Source organism: Neofelis nebulosa, chromosome 5 (assembly GCF_028018385.1).
Source record: "Neofelis nebulosa isolate mNeoNeb1 chromosome 5, mNeoNeb1.pri, whole genome shotgun sequence".
Lineage (NCBI taxonomy): Eukaryota > Metazoa > Chordata > Mammalia > Carnivora > Felidae > Neofelis > Neofelis nebulosa.
Window position 1 is genome coordinate 54468259 of NC_080786.1, and position 21668 is coordinate 54489926.

Sequence of the window (21668 nt, forward strand, 5' to 3'; positions counted from 1 at the left end):
ATTAACATGCCATTATATTGGCTTCAGATGTACACTGTAGTGATTCAACAATTTTATACTCGATTGAACAATTTTATACCCTGTACTCGTCATGATCAGTATACTTTTAATCCTCTTCACCTCTTTCATCCTCCACCCACCTCCCCTTTGGGTAACCATCAGTCCTCTTTAGTTAAGAATGTCTTTTTTGGTTTATCTTTTTTTTCTGTGTTTGCTTCTTAAATTCCACATATGCATGAAATCATATGATAGTTGTCTTTCCCTGACTTACTTCATTTAATGTTATATTCTCTAGATCCATCCATGTTATTATAAATGGCAAGATTTCATTCTTTTGTGGCTAATACTCCTGTGTGTGTGTGTGTGTGTGTGTGTGTGTGTGTATCACATCTTTTCTATCCATTCATCTATTGATGGACACTTGGGCTGCTTCCATAGTTTGACACTTGTAAATAACGCTGCAATAAACATAGGAGTTTATATATCATTTCAAATTGGTGTTTTCAGATACTTTGGGTAAATTGCAGTAGTGGAATTACTGGGTCATATGGTAATTCTAGTTTTCAATTTTTTGAGGAATCTACATACTGTTTTCCACAGGGGCTGCACCAGTTTGCATTCCTACCAATAATGCATGAGTGTTCCTTTTTACCCCACATCTTTGCCAACATTATTATTTCTTGTGGTTTTGATTTTCATTCCCCTCATGATGAATGATGTTGAACATCTTTTCACGTGTCTTTTGGTCATCTGGATGTTGTCTTTTGAGAAATATCTGTTATGTCTATTTGGTTTTTTAGTGTTGATTGGTAGAAGTACTTGCATAAGTTCTTTATTTGGATACTAACCCTTGATCAGATATGTCATTCACAAATATCTTCTCATATTCAGTAGGTTCTCTTTAAAATTTTGTTGATTGTTTCATTTTTTGTGAGGAAGCTTTTTATGTCTTCGCAATAATTTAATTCTGTTTTTGCTTCCCTCCCCTCAGGAGACATACCTAGAAAAATGTTGCTACTGCCAAAGTCATAAAAATTACTGCCTGTGCTCTCATCTAGAACTTCTGTGGTTTTAGGTCTTTAATCCACTTTGAGTTTGTTTTTGTGTATGGTATAAGACAGTGATCCAGTTTCATTCTTCTGCATATAGCTGTCCAGTTTTTCCAATACCATTTGTTGATACTGTCTTTTTCCCATTGCATGTTTTTCCCTACTTTGTCAGAGATTAATTGACCATATAAGCAGGCATTTATATCTGGGCTCTCTGTTCTGTTCCATTGATGGATATGGCTGTTTTTGTGCCAGTACCATACTGATTTGATTGCTACAGCTCTGTAATATGTCTTGAAATCTGGGATTGTGATACCTCCCGTTTTGTTCTTTTTCAAGATTGCATTGGCTATTCGGAGTCTTTTGTGGTTCCATACAAATTTTAGGCAGTATTCTGCCCTGAAAAATGCTGTGGGTGTTTTGATAGGAATTGCATTAAATCTATAGATTGCTTTCGGTATTATGGACATTTTAACAGTATTTGCTTCCAGTCCATGGGCATGGGATATCTTCCATTTGTTTGTGTCATCTTCAGTTTTTTAGTTTTATAGTTTTCAGAGTACAGGTCTTTCACTTCCTGGATAGTTTAATTCCAGGTATTTTAGTTTGTGGTGCAGTTGTAAATGAGATTATTTTTTTTTAGTTTCTCTTTCTGCTGCTTCATTATTAGTGCATAGAAATGCAATGGATTTCTGTATATTGATTTTGATCTTATGATCTTAATGAATTCTTTTATCACGTCTAGTAGTTTCTTGTTTAGAGTCTGTTAAGGTTTCCATATATGATATGTCATCTGCAGATAGTGAAAATTATACTTCTTCCTTACCAATTTGGATCCTTTTACTTCTTTTCTTGTCTGATTGCTATGACTAGGACTTCCAGTACTATGTTGAATAAAAGTGGTGAGAGTGGACATGCTGAACTTAGGAGAAAAGCCCTCCAGTTTTCCCCACTAAGATGTTTGCTGTGGGTTTTTCATATAAGTCCTTTATTATGTTGAGTCTTGTTCCTTGTAGACCTACTTTCTTGAGGATTTTTATCATGAGTGGATGTTGTACTTTGTCACGTGCTTTTTTTGCATCTGTTGAAATGATCATGTGGTTTTTATCCTTTTTCTTATTCATGTAATGGTCCTGGACTTTCATTTGTGGGAGTTTTTTGATTACTGATTCAGTTTCATGGCTGATAATCAGTCTGCTTCAAATTTCCTAATTCTTTATACTTCAGTTTTAGGAGATTATGTTTCTAGGAATTTATCTATGCTAGGTTGTCCAATTTGTTGGCATATAATTTTTTTCATAACATTGTCTTAATAATCCTTTGTATGGTGTCGGTTATTTCTCTTTCATTTCTGATTATGTTTGAATCCTCTCTCTCTTTGATAATTCTCGCTAAAGGCTTATCAATTTCATTGATCTTTTCAAAGAACCAGCTCCTGATTTCATTGATCTGTTTGTTTTTACATTGATCTATTTTGTTTTCACTCTAATCTTGATCATTTCCTTCTACTGATTTTGATTTTGTTCTTTTCTAGCTCTTTTAAGTGTAAGGTTACATTGTTTATTTGAGATTGGTTTTGCTTCTTGAGCTGGGTCTGTATTGCTCTAAACTTTCCTCTTAGAACTGCTTTTGCTGCATCCCAAAGATTTTGAAAACACTGTTTTCATTTGTCTTCATGTATTTTTTTTTTTTTTCAATTCTCTCTGATTTCTTGGTCAACCCCATTCATTGTTTAATGAATGCTATTTAACTTCCATGTGTTTGTGTTCTTTCCACATTTTTTCTTGTGGTTGGTTTCTGTTTCATAGTGCTGTGGTCAGAAAAGATGCATGGTCTGACTTGTATCTTTTTTAACTTATTGAGGATTGTTTTGTGACCTAAAATGTGATGTGTTCTGGAGAATGATCTGTGTGCACTTGAAAAGTGTTTTCTGCTATTTTAGGATGGAATGTTAGGAATACATCTGTTAGATCCATCTGGTCCAATGTATCTTTTGAAGCCACTGTTTCCTTGTGGATTTTTGTACATCAATGGATAGATGTAAGTGGGGTGTTAAAAATCTACTGTTGTTGTATTACCATTATTACTTCCTTTATGTTTGTTAACAGTTGCTTTATGTATTTGGGTGCTTGCTGTTGGATGCATAAATATTTCCAATTGTTTTTATCTTCTTGGATTGTTCCCTTCAGTAGGATTATATAGTGTCCTTCTTTGTCTCTTGTTACAGTCTTTGTTTTAAAGTCTGTTTTGTTTGATACAAGTATTGCTACGCTTTCTTTTCACTTCCATTTGAATGATAATTGCTTTTCTATCCCTTCAGGTTCAATCTGCATCTTTAGGTTTGAAATGAGTCTTTTGTAGCAGCATCTAGATGGTCTTGCTTTTTTATCCATTCTGTCCCCCTATGTCTCCCCTGTGGGAGCCTGCAGTCCATTTACATTCAAAGTACTTATTGACAGATATGTACTTGTTGCCATTTTATTACTTGTTTTATGGTTTTTTCTGTAGTTCTTTTCTATTCTTGCTCTTCTCAAGAAAGCTTGCCAGCTTTCGTTAGTAATATACTTGGATTCCTTTCTCGCACATTAAATTAATGGTCACTTCAGTGCACCCATTCTTTACTCCTTTCCTGCCACATTTTGGGTATATGGTGCCATACTTTACATCCTTTTATTTTGTGAATGCTTTGACTGGTTTTCATAGATATACTTAATTTCCTGCTTTTGTACTTCATACTTTTCTTACTGACATTTCTTGTCAGGCTGGTTTAGTGGTCATGAATTCCTTTAATCAAGTTTGGGAAACTATCCTTCTGTTCTAAACGATAGCCTTGCTGGATAGAGTTTTCTTGGCTGCAGGTTTTTTCCGTCAGCGTTTTTTGAGTATATCATGCCACTCCATTCTGGCCTGCAGTTTCTGCTGAAAAATCTGCTAATAGCTTTATGGGGTTTCCATTTTATGTAACTTTTCTCTTGCTGATTTTAAAAGTCTTTCTTTATCACTACTTTTTGCTATTTTAATTACTATCTGTCTTGGTGGGGATCCCCTTGGGTTTATTTTTGAGGGGCTCTCTGTGCTTCCTTGATCTAGATTTCTGTTTCCCCAAGTTTGGGGGAGTTTTCACTATTCTTCCAGTGCAATTTCTGCCCCCTTTTCTGTCTCTTCTCCTGAGACCCCTATGATGTGAATGTTATTTCATTTGATGCTGTTACTGAGTTCCCTAAGTCTCTTCATTTACTATTTTTTTCTCCTTTTCAGTTTGATTGTTTTCCATTACTCTGTCTTCCAGGTCAGTGATCCTTCTGCTTCCTCTATTCTACTATATATTCTCTTTAGTGCATTTTTAGTTTCAGTTGTTGAGCTCTTCATCTCTGATTGGTGCTTTTTTAGGTTTTCTGTCTCTTTGTATTGAGGGTCTCAGTGAGATTCTCCCCTCTTTTACTCAAGTCCAGTTAGGATCTTTGTGAGCATTACTTTAAATTAGGTATATTGCTTCTCTCGGTTTTGTTTAGCTCTCTTGTGATTTTGTCCTGTCCTTTCATTTGGGACCTATTTCTGTGTCACCTCATTTTGTCCAACTCTCTAGGTTTTCCTGTGTGTTAGGATAGTCAGCTACGTCTTCTGCTCTTGGAAGTAGTGGCTTTATGAAGAAAAGGTCCTATAGTGTCCTGCAATGCAATGTCCCCTGTTCACCAGAACTTGGCACTTCAGGGGTGTCTCATATGTGTTGCATGTAACCCCACTGTGGGTCTGAGCTGCATGTGCCTTCAGTCTAGTCATGTGCAATGGCTCACTCTGCCTGTTGGGCAAGGTTTGTTCCCTGTGTTGTTAGTGGGCCAGTCTGGGGCCACTTGAGTCAGACAGGCATTTGCCAGAGATGCAGTAGCACCAAACTGCAGGACACTTTCCCCGTTGTCCCTTGAGAAGTTTTCATTGGTGGGTAGGGCCTGCAGCCAGACCAAATGACTGCTCCCAGCCCACAGCTGAGGCTCAAGTCAAACTGGTGTGTGTGGTTACCTTCCCCTCTCCTCAGGACAGGTGGCACTTTGGTGTGGTGCTGGCTTCTGTCTGTGCTCCTTGCACATTGCCAGGCTTGTAGCACCACTTTGGATAGGCTTTGGCCAACGGCATGCTGGAGGGGGCAGGACTGGAGGAGAATTGGGGTGGGGGTGGGGGTTGAGGAAGCTCTTCGCAAGATAGATGGAGAGTATTGGCACTGCACTGGTTCCCGAAGGTGTCTCTGTATCTAGGCTGGGAGATAGGGGAGAAAATGGTACCTGCCAGCTCTCTTGTTTCTCCTTAGTATATCTGCCCTCCGGCACATGCTCTGAGATTAGTAAATAAATTTCTTTCACATATACTTCAGTCTTTCAAACTGTTGATTCTATGCTCTATCTCCATGGGACTTTTTGTTGTGCTGTCTCTTTAAGGGTCGCAGTCTCTGTTTCCTTTCAACCTCCCATCTGATTTTTCCAGGTGTGACATCCCACTGATTGTAAGAACTCTCAAAATTAGTCCCCTCTAGTTTTTAAAGCCAAATGGGGAGTTGTCTTCCCCATGCCTGGGATTCTTGTAGTGAGGGTCTGTTTTTCTCCCTTTTTCATGCTCATAGCATTCCTCCCTCCCAAGAACAGTTCCAATGTGTCCCTTTAGCCCCAACCACCTTCTCCACCCTTCCCACCCTCTTTAATGTGGCCTCTTCTCTACATGTAGCTGTGGAGAATGTTCTGCCAGTCTTCCTCATTTTCTGGGTTTACACTGATAAGGGTGTTAATCTAGTTGTAGCCTTGGGACAAGGAGAACTTAAGATCATCCTACCTGCCACCTTCCCCTGAAGTCCTCAAAGTCGACTTTTAAGTATTCTACTTTAAGTTGGGAGGTGGGTTCATAAGTGTTTATTAATGTACTTAATAGTTCTACACATACATTCTCTATTATGCATGTAATAGCCGATCTAATTTTGTTTGTATGGAACCAATTTTGTTCCTAATTCTAGCTTTGACCCTGAATTAGGTCTGTACTGCAGTACCCCCTGTGCCTCACCCTGTAGCCCTAGGTAATTAATTGTAAATTGGTTGTAGTTAAGAATACTGTAGAAACCACTAATTTTACTAAGTTATTACACAATTTTAGAAATGGCATTTTAGGATCTCTGATTTTTATTTTCCTTTTTCTAGTTATGATCTGCAGAAACGAATTGCTGAAATGGAAACTCAAAAGGAAAAAATTCATGAAGATACCAAAGAAATTAATGAGAAGAGCAATATACTGTCAAATGAAATGAAAGCTAAGAATAAAGCTGTAAAAGATGTAGAAAAGTAATAATCTTTTGGAAAGTACTAAAGTGTTTAGGTTGAGTTGTTTTTACGTGTGTGTATTTTATATATATATATATATATATATATATACATATATATATATATATAAACTTTCTGCCAGCACATAAATGTAACGCGAACTGTAATTTGTCAACTTATAAAATGGTCTCCTTTTTCAGAAAAAGAATAAAAAACCTAATTGCCCTGCATCCAGTTGATCATCACAAATTCAGTGCCCAACACTGGTCCTAAATTAACAGAAGATGCTGCCTCCTAGTGGCAGAACACAATAATACACGGCAAAAAAAAAATTTAACCTGGCAGCTTAGTTGTCTTAAGAATAAACAGTCCACACATCTTAAGAATTAGGTTACTCTAATTCTTAATTAGTAATTAGGTTACTTTTTTTTTTTTTTTTAAAGTTTCATCATGACCCTTCTCTATGCCTTCTCACAGTATTTGGTGACACCAATTTCTCTTACCTATGTGATTTTTTTTTTTTCTTTAAAATGAGTTTTACATTGTGGTAATGTATTTCTATACCTTGACTCTATAGTAACCAGGAAATGGAGTATTTCCCATCCAGTTTAGAAAGGCAAAGCAACTCTTGTAATCATATTTTAATGGCTCCCTCAAATTTAGTGGAAGGAGAGGACCAGTTAGAAAATGGTTAACTCTAGAATCTTACCTTGTAAGAGCTTGGACACATTTACAGAGGCAGTGTCCCAGGCAGAACTTGTAGCATGACTTTGAAATAAATGAATATCTAAAATAGTGACTAATAATTCTCTTTATTTGTTAGGAAACTGAATAAAATTACAAAATTTATTGAGGAAAACAAAGAAAAATTTACACAGCTAGATTTAGAAGATGTTCAAGTTAGGGAAAAATTAAAACATGCTTCAAGTAAAGCCAAAAAACTGGAGAAACAACTTCAAAAAGATAAAGAGAAGGTAGGTTTTGAAAGAAATCTTACAAATTTCATATCTGAATATCAGATTTAATTTTCATGGATGTGCCACTCCCTCATTTTTTAAGCAAATGAGTTGGGATTCTGAATATTAAGTGTTCTAGGATTTATCTCTGATTGTGACTTTTTTTTTTCTCCAAAGGTAAATTTTGCATTCATTGGCTTTGAGATTTAGAGTTTGTTTCTGTGGCATATATTGTTGGGAAAATACTTATCAAGTCACCAATTCTATTTGATAGTAAACAACATAGTTTTCCTTTTCTTAATGTAATGGTTTAAAGAGATGTTTTTGGTTATGTATTCTGAAATTTTAAAAACATTACCTGCCTCCTAGAGAGTATCAGAATAAGAGTTCTCTCTTGGAAAGGAGGGAAGGGGAAACTCAAAAATCTACAGAGGGTGGATTAGCTATTCTGAGGTTTTAAAAACGATTAAGTTTGGAACAGAACGCATTATTTCCTAGGAATTAGTCCCTAATGATCAATTGGCAGTCTTTCAAACTATTTTCATAACTAACAGATATGACATCTAAATCCCTTCTCCCAAAAAAGGCTTTGTACTATATAATTACATGTTAGTTATAATATAGTCTCTCCTTTATGTTGTATTTTTCCAAATGCATTTGTTTACAAAATACTTTCCACTCAGTATGGGAATAAATCTTGTGCAAATCAGTGTTTGAGGGTCATCATTTTTGGGAAATGTTGAACTCTGGTGCTGGATAATCTGAACAAACCAACGTGGATTTGAGGGTAATGCTTAAATTGGACAGACTAAGCCAACTGTAACTCTTATAGAGGTATTAGTCTTTAGGCATCAAATGTTAATAAGTGGTTATTACCAAAGGTATTAATGGAATAAGATATTACTCCTACATGGTGACTCTGGAAGGGTAATGTTGTGAAAGATTTTAGGATTTCGGGGAGGCCACGGGGTGTAAAAGTCATCCATGGTAAGTTTCAATATACCATGAAGGATAGTTTAGGAAATTCCACATAGCCAGAGTATATTAATTGGTGAAGAAGGATAGTTATAGCCTGAAAATAGAACAGAAGGAAGAAAGACCTGAACGCCAGCCAGGGAGAATTCTCTTCCATAACAAATGAGGAATTCATAGAATTTACTGTTAAATTAAGAGCACAGAAATTGCAGTAAATGGTTAAAGTATTTGCTAAAGCCAGCTAGTTCAAGTCAAATTACAAAGGAAACCACAAAGACTTAGAGGATACTGAGAAATGCTTTTAAATAAGCCAAATACTGATGATACTGGATAGCCTAAAGGTACATGCTCCTCCAAGTTTAAATTGTTTTACAATCTTAGGTTGAAGAATTTAAAAGTATACCTGCCAAGAGTGAGAAAATCATAAATGAGACAACAACTCGAAATAGTGCCCTTGAGAAGGAAAAAGAGAAAGAAGAAGAAAAATTGAAAGAAGTTATGGATAGCCTTAAACAGGAAACACAAGGGCTTCAAAAAGAAAAAGAAGTAAGATTCTTTATCAGTTGGTGTCTAGGTGACTTTTTTTTAAACTTGAAGAATGTTTTTGTGTGGTAATAGTAAAAACTCAACTGTTAGAAAAATTTTGGACTTAGAATATCTAGCATTCATAAAAATAGCTTAAATTCTTTTTGTTTTCTACTTTCCCATTTAAAAAAAAAGTTAAATGAGAATTTATGGTGGAGGCAGGAAATGCCCTTATTTGATTTCATCAAATAGCTTTTTGTCTTCTCTTAATTAGTTAACACCTGTAAAAACATGGAACCACACTAACCACAAGTTGATAAGTACCTTTCTTTTCTCCTGTAGCACTTGTATAATAGTTTATGGCTCTTGAGTCAGTTCTTGGTTTGAAATCCTACATCAGTCATTATCTCTCTGTATAGGCTCTTAGGTCTCAAAGTCCTCTTTCTCAAGACGGAAGAAAATATTACCCATCTTGTGAATCTTTTTAAAAATAAAATGTACATAATCTTACATAAAGTGCCTAGAAAGTAAGAAATTAATAAAAATATTAGCTATTTTAGCACTTCATTAATAGGAGTATGAGGTTGTCATATTGATATGTCTTATCAACCCAATGAGAGTATAAAGCATGAAGCTTAGCTGTCTTTGTTTATATTCACAGCCTTTTTGACAGAACTGAGTATGCTGAGTAGAAATTGTAAAAGGTGCACCTGGGTGGCTCAGTTGGTTATGTCTGACTTGATTTGGGCTCAGGTTGTGATCTCACGGTTTGTGAGTTCAAGCCGCACATTGGCCTCTGCGCTGACAGGGTAGAGCCTCTTGGAATTCTCTCTCCTCCTCTCTCTGACCCTCCTGTGTATTCTCCCTCTATATCAAAATAAATATATTTTAAAAAAGAAATTGTAATAGATAATACTAATGAGTTGAATTGATTTACATTCTATAAGTTATGTAAGACTTAAGTACCTAAGTTATAGACTTATATACAAACTTTGTTAATTGTACTTCGGTAAAGTTGTATTGGGTTTGTGGGCTTTTTAAGCTACAGATTTAATAGATTCTGTTTTGGAATGGGGCATGTTCTAATGCCATACTACAGAACTTTGTAAGTAACATGGCCATGTGATAAAATGGCAATAGGTAATGCAATAGCTTTCATGAATAGTATATATGGATACAGATTTTCACATTTGCTCATCTAATACATATTGAGTACTTCTGTGTATCTTGGCAACGTGTATTAATGACAAAGCCAGGACACCCATCCAAGTGTCTTCATTCCTCAATATAGTAGCTAAAAAGAGAGGTTCTGCCACTTGAGTGATTGCATGATTTTGAGCAAGTTACTTAAACTGTAGCCTGTTTCCTCAAAATGAGCATAATTATGATATTCACCTCATGAAATTGTTATCTTCAAGAATTCATATATAACATTCGTAATAGGCCTAGAACATTGTGAGCAGTGTGTACTTGTGTGTTAGTGTTCATGATTTTTACCATTTGATATTTAAACTGATTATCTGATGATTTTGCACATAACCCCATGGTCCTGGGTCTGTTCCCTTATGTGCAAAACAAAAGGATTAAGCTTTTGTAAGTGCTTCTCTTATGCCATTATTCTAATAAATAGATCCTTTCTACATAGTCAGTTATGGTAGCCCCAAATTTCTGCTCACTTGTCAAATATAACCAGTTTCGAGTATTACCTGGGCTTAACCTCTAAAATTTACAAAGGTTCATGGGGTGCCTGGGCAGCTCAGTCAGTTGACCATGTGACTCTTGATTTCAGGTCATGATGTCACAGTTTGTGAGATCAAGCCCCTCGTTGGCTCTGTGCTGACAGTGCAAAGCCTGCTTAGAATTCTCTCTCTTCCCCCTCTCTCTGTTCATCCCCTCTTCTCTCTCTCAAAATAAATGTATAAACTTTAAAAAGTAAAATTTACAGGGGTGCCTAGCTGGCTCAGTCATTTAAGCGTCAACTTTGGCTCAGGTCATGATCCTACAGTTTGTGAGTTCGAGCCCCACGCTGGACTCTGTGCTGACAGCTCAGAGCCTGGAGCCTGCTTTGGGTTCTGTGTCTCCCTCTCTCTCTGCTCTTCCCCCATTCATGCTCTGTCTCTCTCTCCTTCAAAAATAAACATTAAAGGGGCGCCTGGGTGGCGCAGTCGGTTAAGCGTCCGACTTCAGCCAGGTCACGATCTCGCGGTCCGTGAGTTCGAGCCCCGCGTCAGGCTCTGGGCTGATGGCTCAGAGCCTGGAGCCTGTTTCCGATTCTGTGTCTCCCTCTCTCTCTGCCCCTTCCCCGTTCATGCTCTGTCTCTCTCTGTCCCAAAAATAAATAAAAAACGTTGAAAAAAAAAAAATTAAAAATAAATAAATAAATAAATAAACATTAAAAAAATTTTTTTTTAATTAAAAAAAATAAAATTTACAAAGATTCTCAACATAAATCTACTTGAGGAAACTTTCTGCTGAATAGTCTTTACACTTTGCCATTTCAGGTAAGGTAATGTGGAATACCATGGATCTAGAGTTTACACTCAAATTTTTGTTCTTTGAACACTCATTTTTGTTGGTGTTTTAATTTCCAAAAAGCATATTTACATCTAGTTCATTAAGTGCTTGTGAAATCAATTGGGAAGAGTCTATGTACAGTGAACATTGGCAACCCGGCAAAAACTATTAGTGTGTTCAGCTTGTAAGAATTATTTATTTTTATGTATTATGTTTGTAGAATCTTTAAAGTTGAATTCAAGATGTATGGTTTCCGTTTCAGCTTAGGTTTGAAAACATGTATTTCAGATTTAATGGAGTCCATCGTATTTTAACAGAGTCGAGAGAAAGAACTTATGGGTTTCAGCAAATCAGTAAATGAAGCACGTTCAAAGATGGATGTAGCTCAGTCAGAACTTGATATCTATCTCAGTCGTCATAACACTGCAGTGTCTCAATTAAGTAAGGCCAAGGAAGCTCTAACTGCAGCATCTGAGACTCTCAAAGAAAGGAAAACTGCGATCAGAGATATAGAGGCAAAACTCCCTCAATCTGAACTGGAATTAAAAGAGGTAAATCTTTGCTTCTGTATTTTTTCTGAATATTGTTTATCAATCCAAGTTTTCAATTTATATGTTTGTATTTATATATTTTTTAATCTAAACATCTGAACTGGCATAAATGTGTAAGAATGAATAAACCAATTAGTGTATTTTTTTCTGATATTGAATTTATGGAAGTCATCAGGGAATTTCATGACCAATTAGAATTTTAATGTAAACTTGAATTGTATTCAGTGACCACTTCTGTCTTGTTGGTAATTCAGTTTATTTGGGGGGTAAATTATATTTGTAACTTGAGCTTTTACTTTATACTCTTGACTGGTAATAGAGGTAATAATTTAAAGCCAGGAGGGAGGAAGAATGTCAGGAAAAGTGGTTGGTCTAATTTAAGAGATTGAGAAACTGAGAGTTTGGGGGTTTATGTACGTGTGTATGATTCCTTTTGTTGACAGCCTGGCATTTTTGTATAGCAATAGTGCTATTCACCTACCATATTCCCTTTCATTTCAAAGCTATGATTTTTTAAAAAGAAAATTACATATATAATAAAATTTATCTTTCATTATTTAGAATGCAAAGCACACTATAACCATAGTCCTGCCCAGTCCCTTAAATTCTGGGTCCTATACCAACGTCTGTTTTTGATTAGTGCAGACCTTAGGAATTGGAACACACTTATGCATAACTTTGTGGTATGGAACTGAGATTTCCACACACTAGCTCTACTCGTTCTATCAATCAGTTTACTACTAGAACCATATTGCACTTAGGGTCCTTGTTATTGACCCAAATAATTTATATTCCTTTAAAATAGAAAACCCATCCATATTTAGAAACCCACACCCAGCAGTTTGGAAGTTTAGTTCTGGTTCAAGTGTTTTTTATTGGTCGTCTTTTTTGAGGCATTACAACTAATTCTATGCTATTAGAATTAGGTTGGGCGTATGTTTCTGGGATTCATTTCTTTTTCTCACTTTTAGAAAGAAAAAGAACTTGAAAAACTTACACAAGAAGAATTAAAATTGAAAAGTTTGGTTCGTGATCTTTTCCAAAAAGTTGAAGAAGCAAAGAGTTCCGTAGCAATGAATCGAAGTAGAGGGAAAGTCCTTGATGCAATAATTCAAGAAAAAAAATCTGGCAGGATTCCAGGAATATATGGAAGATTGGTAAAGTAGATTTATTTAGAAATGGCTCAAGATACTGTAAATAATTTTCTTTCTTTGACTTAACTATAATACTGAGTTGCTGTAACATTCATTTTTGTTTAAAAGACCTTTTTGCTCTTAGTACTCAGTCATGGTAAAATTATTTGTGGTATGGATTATCTCATATTAAACGTAGTTTTTTATCTTTTAGTTTTAGATAACTACCATTTAGTACCAAGAAGGAAAAAAACTAGCAATGATAAGGAAATTTAACAAAACCACTTTATTCTTTTTTTAAAAAATAAAGAATTTGATAAATTCTGGATTTTATACCATTATAGTGAAGATTGTGGCTAGAGTTTAGGGAAATCGGGTAAGACAGAAACCCAAGGCTAGCAATAGTGGAGACCATTACTGCTCTTGAATTTGAAGAGGGAAGGGAGCTGTAGCCATGGCTACAGGGTGGCCAGAAGGAAATGGGGAAAATATTTCAACCCCCTTCAACTCCTACCCTGCCATCTCTAGCTGTTACTTCACATTTTCTAAAGCTTAGAAAACCAAGGAACCAGTTAGTGCAGTCCCTGAGTCAGCCTTCCAGAGAAAGAAGGAGAAAAGAGAATGATTTGTAAGTGCAAATGAAAATTACCGATCAGAGTTGCTTCCATGTCTCCAGGCCGTGTGACTTACACCTTATTTACTTGGGAGATATAATTTGAATCTCTTCTTTTGCTTTCAAAGAAAAAGCTAGTCTGTATGAATGCTGCTTCATGGCTAATTAATAGGTTGATAAACAGGCAAATATGTTTTATGGGGACTTACATAATCTTAGCTGGCTTTCAATAGTTCAAAAAAAAATTTTTTTCTGTTTACTTATTTTGAGAAAGAGAGTGCACACAAGCTGGGGAGAGGCAAAGAGAGGGAGAAAATCCCCTAACAGGCTCCATGCTCAGCACAGGATTTGATCTCCCACTGTGAGATCACAACCTGAGCTGGCCACTTGACCAATTGAGCCACGCAGACGCTCCAATTTATTTATTTATTTTGTTATTTTTTAGAAAGCAAGCAAGAGCAAGGGAGGGAGAGAGGGAATCCTAAACAGGCTTCACACTGAGTGTGGAGCCCAATGCAGAGTTTGATCCCACGACCCCAGGATCATGACCCAAGCCGAAATTGACTCAAATGCTGAGCAGTTGAACCACCCAGGAGCCCCCAAATTTCATTATTTTGGGAAGTTATTATTTTGCTTATGCTGTAGTGCTTTTAAGGTTGACAGATTTGAAAATCTTTACATTGTACATTTTCGTATTCATGAAACAGTTCATTTTGTGCTCATTAAAAATCCAAACTTTGCATATCTTAAAATTTTTTTAAAGGTGCATTAAAAACTAGTAGTGATTGAAAAAAGGGGAAGGTTGAGTGAGAGGAACACATATTTTTCATTGTGTACCTTTTGTGTTTTTAAAAACCATGTGTAGGGGCGCCTGGGTGGCTCAGTTGGTTAAGCGGCCGGCTTCGGCTCAGGTCCATGATCTCACGGTCCTTGAGTTCGAGCCCCGCGTCGGGCTCTGTGCTGACAGCTCAGAGCCTGGAGCCTGTTTCAGATTCTGTGTCTCCCTCTCTCTGACCCTCCCCCGTTCATGCTCTGTCTCTCTCTGTCTCAAAAATAAATAAAACATTAAAACAAATTTTTTTAAATAAATAAATAAAATGAAATAAAATAAAAACCATGTGTAAGTATAGTTTTTCAAGTAAAAGTAACTTGAAAAATATGTAGGAATTATAATGAAATGATCCTGTGCCTAATTATTGATTGTGCAATGATTTTTTTTCTCCCTGCCTCTTATTATTAGGGAGACTTAGGAGCAATTGATGAAAAATATGATGTTGCTATTTCATCCTGTTGTCATGCATTAGACTACATTGTTGTTGATTCTATTGATACAGCTCAAGATTGTGTGAACTTCCTTAAAAGACAAAATATTGGAGTTGCAACCTTTATAGGTTTGGATAAGGTAGGTATTCATAATAAGCTACCTCTAATTTAATTTTAAAGTACTAAATTGTTTTCTGTATTTGAACTCTAGCTTTTTTCTTTATAGTTATTTAGTGAACAGCTGGTAGGTTTTGAGGATATTTTAGGCCGTGGGGTTATATAGTTGTAAGAAAAAACCTTGCAATGCCTCCCTTAAAGGAATATACATTCTGATATTAGAGTGACTGATAGCTTGGCGTTTCTAACTTCCATCATCAGTAACTGCTTTTAATAAAACAAAAACCTTTACAGAGATAGAATTCACGTACCATAAAATTAACTATTTTAAAGTGTAGAGTTCATTGGTTTTAGTGTATTTATAAGATTGTTAAATTATGACCACTAATTTCAGAATGTTTTCATCACCCCAAAAAGAAATCTCATACTCATTCCCAGTCAAAACCTATCTCCTGCCACCTGCAGTTTGTAATCTGCTTTTTGATTTACCTGTTGTGGATATTTTGTATAAATGGAATCATACAGTCTGTAGGTTTTTGTGTATGTTGTCTTAGGTTTTCAGAGTTTATCCATGTTGTAGCATGTATCAGCAGCTCATTCCTCTTTATTGCCAAATAATGCTCCTTGTGTGAATATACCACATTTTGTTTATCCATTCAACAGTGATGAACATTTGTGTTGTTTCCATGTTTGGGCTATTATGGCTAATTGCTGTTATGAACATTCATACACAGATTTTTGTGCATACCTGTTTTCAGCTCTCTTTGGTTAATATCTAGGAGTAGAATTGCTGGGTTACCTGTTAACTATTTAACATTTTGAGGAACTGCCAAACTCTTTCCCATTGTGGCTGTACAATATCCTACCTGTAATGTATAGTTTCCAGTATCTTTACATCCTCACCAACACTTGTTTCTACATCTATTTTATTATAACCATCTTAGTGTTGGGTATGTAGTGGTCTCTTACTGTGGTTTTGATTTGCATTTCCTGATTACTAATGTTGAATATTTTTTCATGTGCTTATTCGGCATTTGTTTATCTTCTTTGAAGAAGTATCTATTCAAATCCCTTGCCTATTTGTTCATTGCTTTATTTGTCTTACTAGTAAGTTTTAAGAGTTTTTTCATATATTTTGGGTGCAAGTCTCTTGTCACATATATGTTTGCAGATGTTTTCTCCCATTCTGTGCATTGTCTTCACTTCCTTGACAGTGTCCTCTGAAGCACAGTTGTTTAAAATTTTAATCATTTTGTCGAATTTTGTTTTAAATGTTTTGTTTAAATGTTCTTTTGTTTTGTGTGTCATATCTAAGAAACTACTGCATAATCCAAGCACATGGTGATTTACCTCCTGTTTTCTTCTGAGTTTTGTGGCTTTAGCTTTTACATTTTGGTTTTTAGTGCATGTTCAGTTAATTTTATAACACAGAGTAAAGTGTACCTCTACTCTTAGATGTAGATATCAGTTGTTTCAGCACCACTTGTTGAAAAGACTATTCTTTCCCCATTGAATTTTCTTGGCACATGTGTCAAAGATCAACTGACCATAAATCTGAGGGTTTATTTCTGAATTCTCCATTTGTCTATATATCTATTCTTATGAGTACCACACTGTTTATTTTAAATTATTTTATTTATTTTTTAATTTATATCCAAGTTAGTTAGCATACAGTGCAATAATGATTTCAGTAGATTCCTTATTGCCCCTTAGCCATTTAGCCCATCCCCCCTCCCACAGTCCCTCCAATAACCCTCTGTTTGTTCTCCATATTTAAGCATCTCTTATGTTTCATCCCCTTCGTTTTTATATTATTTTTGCTTCCCTTGCCTTATGTTCATCTGGTTTTTATCTTAAAGTCCTCATATGAGTGAAGTCATATGATTTTTGTCTTTCTCTGACTAATTTCACTTAGCATAATATCCTCTTGTTCCATCCGTTTAGTTGGAAATAGCAAGATTTCATTCTTTTTGATTGCTGAGTAATACTGTATTGTATATATATACCATGTCTTTTTTGTCCATTCTGTCCATCAATGGACATTTGGGCTCTTTCCATACTTTGGCTATTGTTGATAGTGTTGCTACAAACATGGGGGTGCATGTGTCCCTTTGAAACAGCACACCTGTATCCCGTGGATAAATGCCTAGTAGTGCAATTGCTGGGTTGTAGGGTAGTTCTATTTTTAGTTTTTTGAGGAACCTCCATACTGTTTTCCAGAGTGGCTGCACCAGCTTGCATTGCCACCAACAATGCAAAAGAGATCCTCTTTCTCCTCATCCTCGCCAACATCTGTTGTTGCCTGAGTTGTTAATGTTAACCATTCTGACAGGTGTAAGGTGGTATCTCATTGTGGTTTTGATTTGTATTTCCCTGATGATGAGTGATGTGGAGCAGTTTTTCATGTGTCGGTTGGCCATCTGGATGTTTTCCTTGGAGAAGTGTCTATTCATGTCTTTTGCCCATTTCTTCACTGGATTATTTGGTTTTTGGGTGTTGAGTGTGATAAGGTCTTTATAGATTTTGGATACTGAACCTTTATCTGATATGTCATTTGCAAATATCTTCTCCCATTCTGTCAGTTGCCTTTTAGTTCTGCTGATTGTTTCCTTTGCTGTGCAGAAGCTTTTTATTTTGATCAGGTCCCAGTAGTTCATTTTTGCTTTTGTTTCTCTTGCCTCTGGAGACATGTTGAGTAAGAAGTTGCTGTGGCCAAGATCAAAGAGGTTTTTGTCTGCTTTGTCCTCGAGAATTTTGATGGCTTCCTGCCTTACATTGAGGTTGTTCATCCATTTTGACTTTATTTTTGTGTATGGTATAAGAAAGTGGTCCAGGTTCATTCTTCTGCATGCTGCTGTCCAGTTTTCCCAGCACCACTTGCTGAAGAGACTGTCTTTATTCCATTGGATAGTCTTTCCTGCTTTGTCAAAGATTAGTTGGCCATATGTTTGTGGGTCCATTTCGGGGTTCCCTGTTCTGTTCCATTGATCGGAATGTCTCTTCTTGTGCCAGTACCCTATTGTCTTGATGATTACAGCTTTGTAGTATAGCTTGAAGCCCGGGATTGTGATGCCTCCTGCTTTGGTTTTCTTTTTCAAGATTGCTTTGGCTATTGGGGGTCTTTTCTGGTTCCATACAAATTTTAGGATTATCTGTTCTAGCTCTGTGAAGAATGCTGGTGTTATTTTGATAGGGATTGCATGGAACATGTAGATTGCTTTGGGTAGTATCAACATTTTAACAGTATTTGTTCTTCCTATCCAGGAACATGGAATATTTTTTCCATTTTTTTATGTCTTCATTTTCCTTCATAAGCTTTCTATAGTTTTCAGTGTATAGATTTTTCACCTCTTTGGTTAGATTTATTCCTAGGTATTTTATGGGTTTTGGTGCAATTGTAAATGGGACTGATTCCTTGATTTCTCCTTCTGTTACTTCATTGTTGGTGTATAGGAATGCAACTGATTTCTGTGCATTGATTTTTATATCCTGCAACTTTGCTGACTTCATGAATCAGTTCTAGCAGTGTTTTGGTGGAATCTTTAGGGTTTTCTATATAGAACATCATGTCATCTGCGAAGAGCAAATGTTTGACCTCCTACTGGCCAATTGGATGCCTTTTATTTCTTTATGTTGTCTGATTGCAGAGGCTAAGACTTCCAATACTATGTTGAATAACAGTGGCGAGAGTGGACATCCCTGTCTTGTTCCTGACCTAGGGGGAAAGCTCTCAGTTTTTCCTCATTGAGGATGATGTTAGCAGTGGGTCTTTCATATATGGCTTTTATGATCTTGAGGTATGCTCCTTTGATCCCTACTTTCTTGAGGGTTTTTATCAAGAAAGGATGCTGTATTTTGTCAAATGCTTTCTCTGCATCTATCGTGAGGATCATGAGTACCACAGTCTTAATTACTATAGCTTTGTAATAAGGTTTGAAATCAGTAGTTCTCTAATTTTGTTGTTCTTTTTTTAATGTATGTATGTTTATTAATTTTGAGAGAGCATGTGAGCAGGGAGGGGCAGAGAGAGAGGGAGAGAGAGAATCCCAAGTAGGCTTTGTTCTGTCAGCACAGAGCCCGATGAAGGGCTCAGGCTCACAAACCATGAGATCATGATGTGAGCTGAAATCAAGAGTTGGATGCTTAACCAACTGAGCTGCCCAGGCACTCCTAATTTTATTCTTTTATATCAAGATTGTTCTAATTTCCATATGAATTTTAAGATTAGCTGGTCAGGGGTACCTAGGTGGCACAGTCAGTAAAGCATGTAACTCTTGATCTCTGCTCAGGTCATGATCTCATGGTTCTTGAGATCGAGCACCCCTTTGGGCTATCCACTGATGGTGTGGAACAACCTTGGGATTCTGTCTCTCTTCTCTGTTCCTCCCCAGCTTATGCACACTCTCAAAGTAAATAAACTTTAAAAAAAAAAAATTAAAGATTAGTGGGTCTGTTTGGGGGGGAGAGGGAAGGCAACTGGGATTTTTATGCAGGTTGAATTGAATCTATAGATCAATTTGGGTTGCCATCTTAACAATTTTAAACCTTAACAATCCAGGAACTGGGGCTGTCTTCCATTTATTTAGGTCTAAATTCATACTATAATATTTTACAGCATTTAGTGTATAGGTCTTTTGTTGTTAAATGTATTTCTAAGTTTTTTGGGGTTTTCTGTCTTGTTTAATATGATATGATAATTGGAATTTTTTAATCCCACTTTTAAGTTATTCATTACTAGTGTGTACAAATACAATTAATTTTTATACATTGATCTTGTATCCTACCAATTTGCTGAATTCATATTAGGTTTAATAGTTTTGTGTGTGTGAATTCCCTAGGATTTTGTGTATATAATATCATGTCATCTGTGAATAGAATTTTATACTTTTTAAATAACGGTAAAATAATTATGCAGATATTCAGAACCTTGTATACATGTTCTTACATGTTACATGTGTATATTATGTAAGTAATACCCTAAAGAAATGATACATTCTGTTTTTCTTTCTTTTTTTTTTTTTTTCTTTTTTTAACTTTTAGATGACAGTATGGGCGAATAAAATGACCAAAATTCAAACTCCTGAAAATACTCCTCGGTTATTTGATTTAGTAAAAGTAAAAGATGAGAAAATTCGCCAAGCTTTTTACTTTGCTTTACGGGATACCTTAGTTGCTGACAACTTAGATCAAGCCACAAGAGTAGCATATCAAAAAGATAGAAGATGGAGAGTGGTGACATTACAGGGGCAAATCATAGAACAGTCAGGTAATGAAAGTGTTTTTCCTGGGGCGCCTGGGTGGCTCAGTCAAACATCCAGCTTTGACTCAGGTCATGGACTCGCGGTTTGTGGGTTCTAGCCCTGCATCGGGCTCTGTGCTGACAGTTCAGAGCCTGGAGCCTGCTTCAGATTTTGTGTCTCCCTCTCTCTTCTGCCCCTCCCCAGCTTCTGCTCTTTCTCTCTTTGCCTCTCAAAAATAAATAAACATAATTTTTTAAAAAAATTTTTTAGTTCTTTTCCTGACATTGAGTTTATTTAATCTTGTTGGAATACAGCTAAGTCTGACTTCTCTGTTTTATAGGTACAATGACTGGTGGTGGAAGCAGAGTAATGAAAGGAAGGATGGGTTCATCAGTTGTTGTTGAAATCTCAGAAGAAGAGGTGAGCATATATAAAATTAGAGTCAGACTTTTTTTAAAGCCTTCTGATGTGTAACATACATACTATAAAATTAAGCCTTTTTAAGGATACTCAGATTTTAAATTAACAGATTGGATTTTGTATAAATGATATATGTAAGCTGTGGGATTTTTTAAATGTAAAATCCTTTAAAGTTCTAAAAATAAAACATGTTAATTTAGAAAGTATGTGCTCAACATATGTATCTTTCTAATATTACATTTGGATCATATGGACATTTCATAATTTAATCAATCATTATTTAACATTTAATGTTTTTTCACATATAATTGGTATAGTCCATGATTGTTTTTTTCTATTTCAAAATAAGTATAGCAAAGATTTCTGATATGCATTTCCAAGTTTTATTTCAAAATATTTTACATGCCCACAAGTATGAGAACGTCAAGATGCCTAGAAAAAATTACTGTGTTCCGTTATCAGAACACTATACTTTTTCCTTGGATACTGAGCTTTTTCCAAAGAGGTGTACCTTGATTTTTTTCCCCATATTTTGAAATAGTTTATATCCTTCCACTTAAAATTTTGAATGGTATAAATAGGTGACTGTGCAACACTTAAAATTGTCTTTCCATCTGATTCTGTGATACAGAAATTAGTTTGACCATCTCCTAAGCTTTAGGATTGGGGTTTGGAATGGGGATTTTGGTTTTGTTCTAGGCTTTAAAATCAGAAGTTGGGGTTTTCTTCATTCCTAAATTGATTTCGCTATTAATCTGAAATGACTCTTAGAGAAAACTTATTTCACTGGTACTCTTTGTAGGTAAATAGAATGGAATTACAGTTGCAGAAAGACTCTCAAAAAGCAGTGCAAATCCAGGAACAGAAAGTACAACTGGAAGAAGCAGTAGTTAAGTTAAGGCATAATGAACGAGAAATGAAGAATACACTAGAAAAGTTTACTGCAAGCATCCAGGTACTCTTTTATTAATATTAGCTAAACCTATTGGAATTCAGTAGCATTTGGCAGGAGCAT

General features: G+C 35.9%; 1 protein-coding gene across 2 annotated transcripts in view; it reads left to right on the forward strand.

Annotated features, from left to right (window-relative positions):
* SMC4 (structural maintenance of chromosomes 4) overlaps positions 1-21668 on the forward strand; it is a 45183-nt gene that overhangs the window by 13159 nt on the left and 10356 nt on the right. For both annotated transcript variants that reach the window (XM_058730347.1, XM_058730348.1), the window contains exons 8-16: positions 6227-6367; positions 7170-7320; positions 8659-8823; positions 11634-11867; positions 12839-13024; positions 14854-15015; positions 20034-20259; positions 20574-20653; positions 21456-21608. In XM_058730347.1, the coding sequence (XP_058586330.1) occupies positions 6227-6367; positions 7170-7320; positions 8659-8823; positions 11634-11867; positions 12839-13024; positions 14854-15015; positions 20034-20259; positions 20574-20653; positions 21456-21608 (1498 nt within the window). The remainder of the gene's footprint in view (positions 1-6226; positions 6368-7169; positions 7321-8658; positions 8824-11633; positions 11868-12838; positions 13025-14853; positions 15016-20033; positions 20260-20573; positions 20654-21455; positions 21609-21668) is intronic.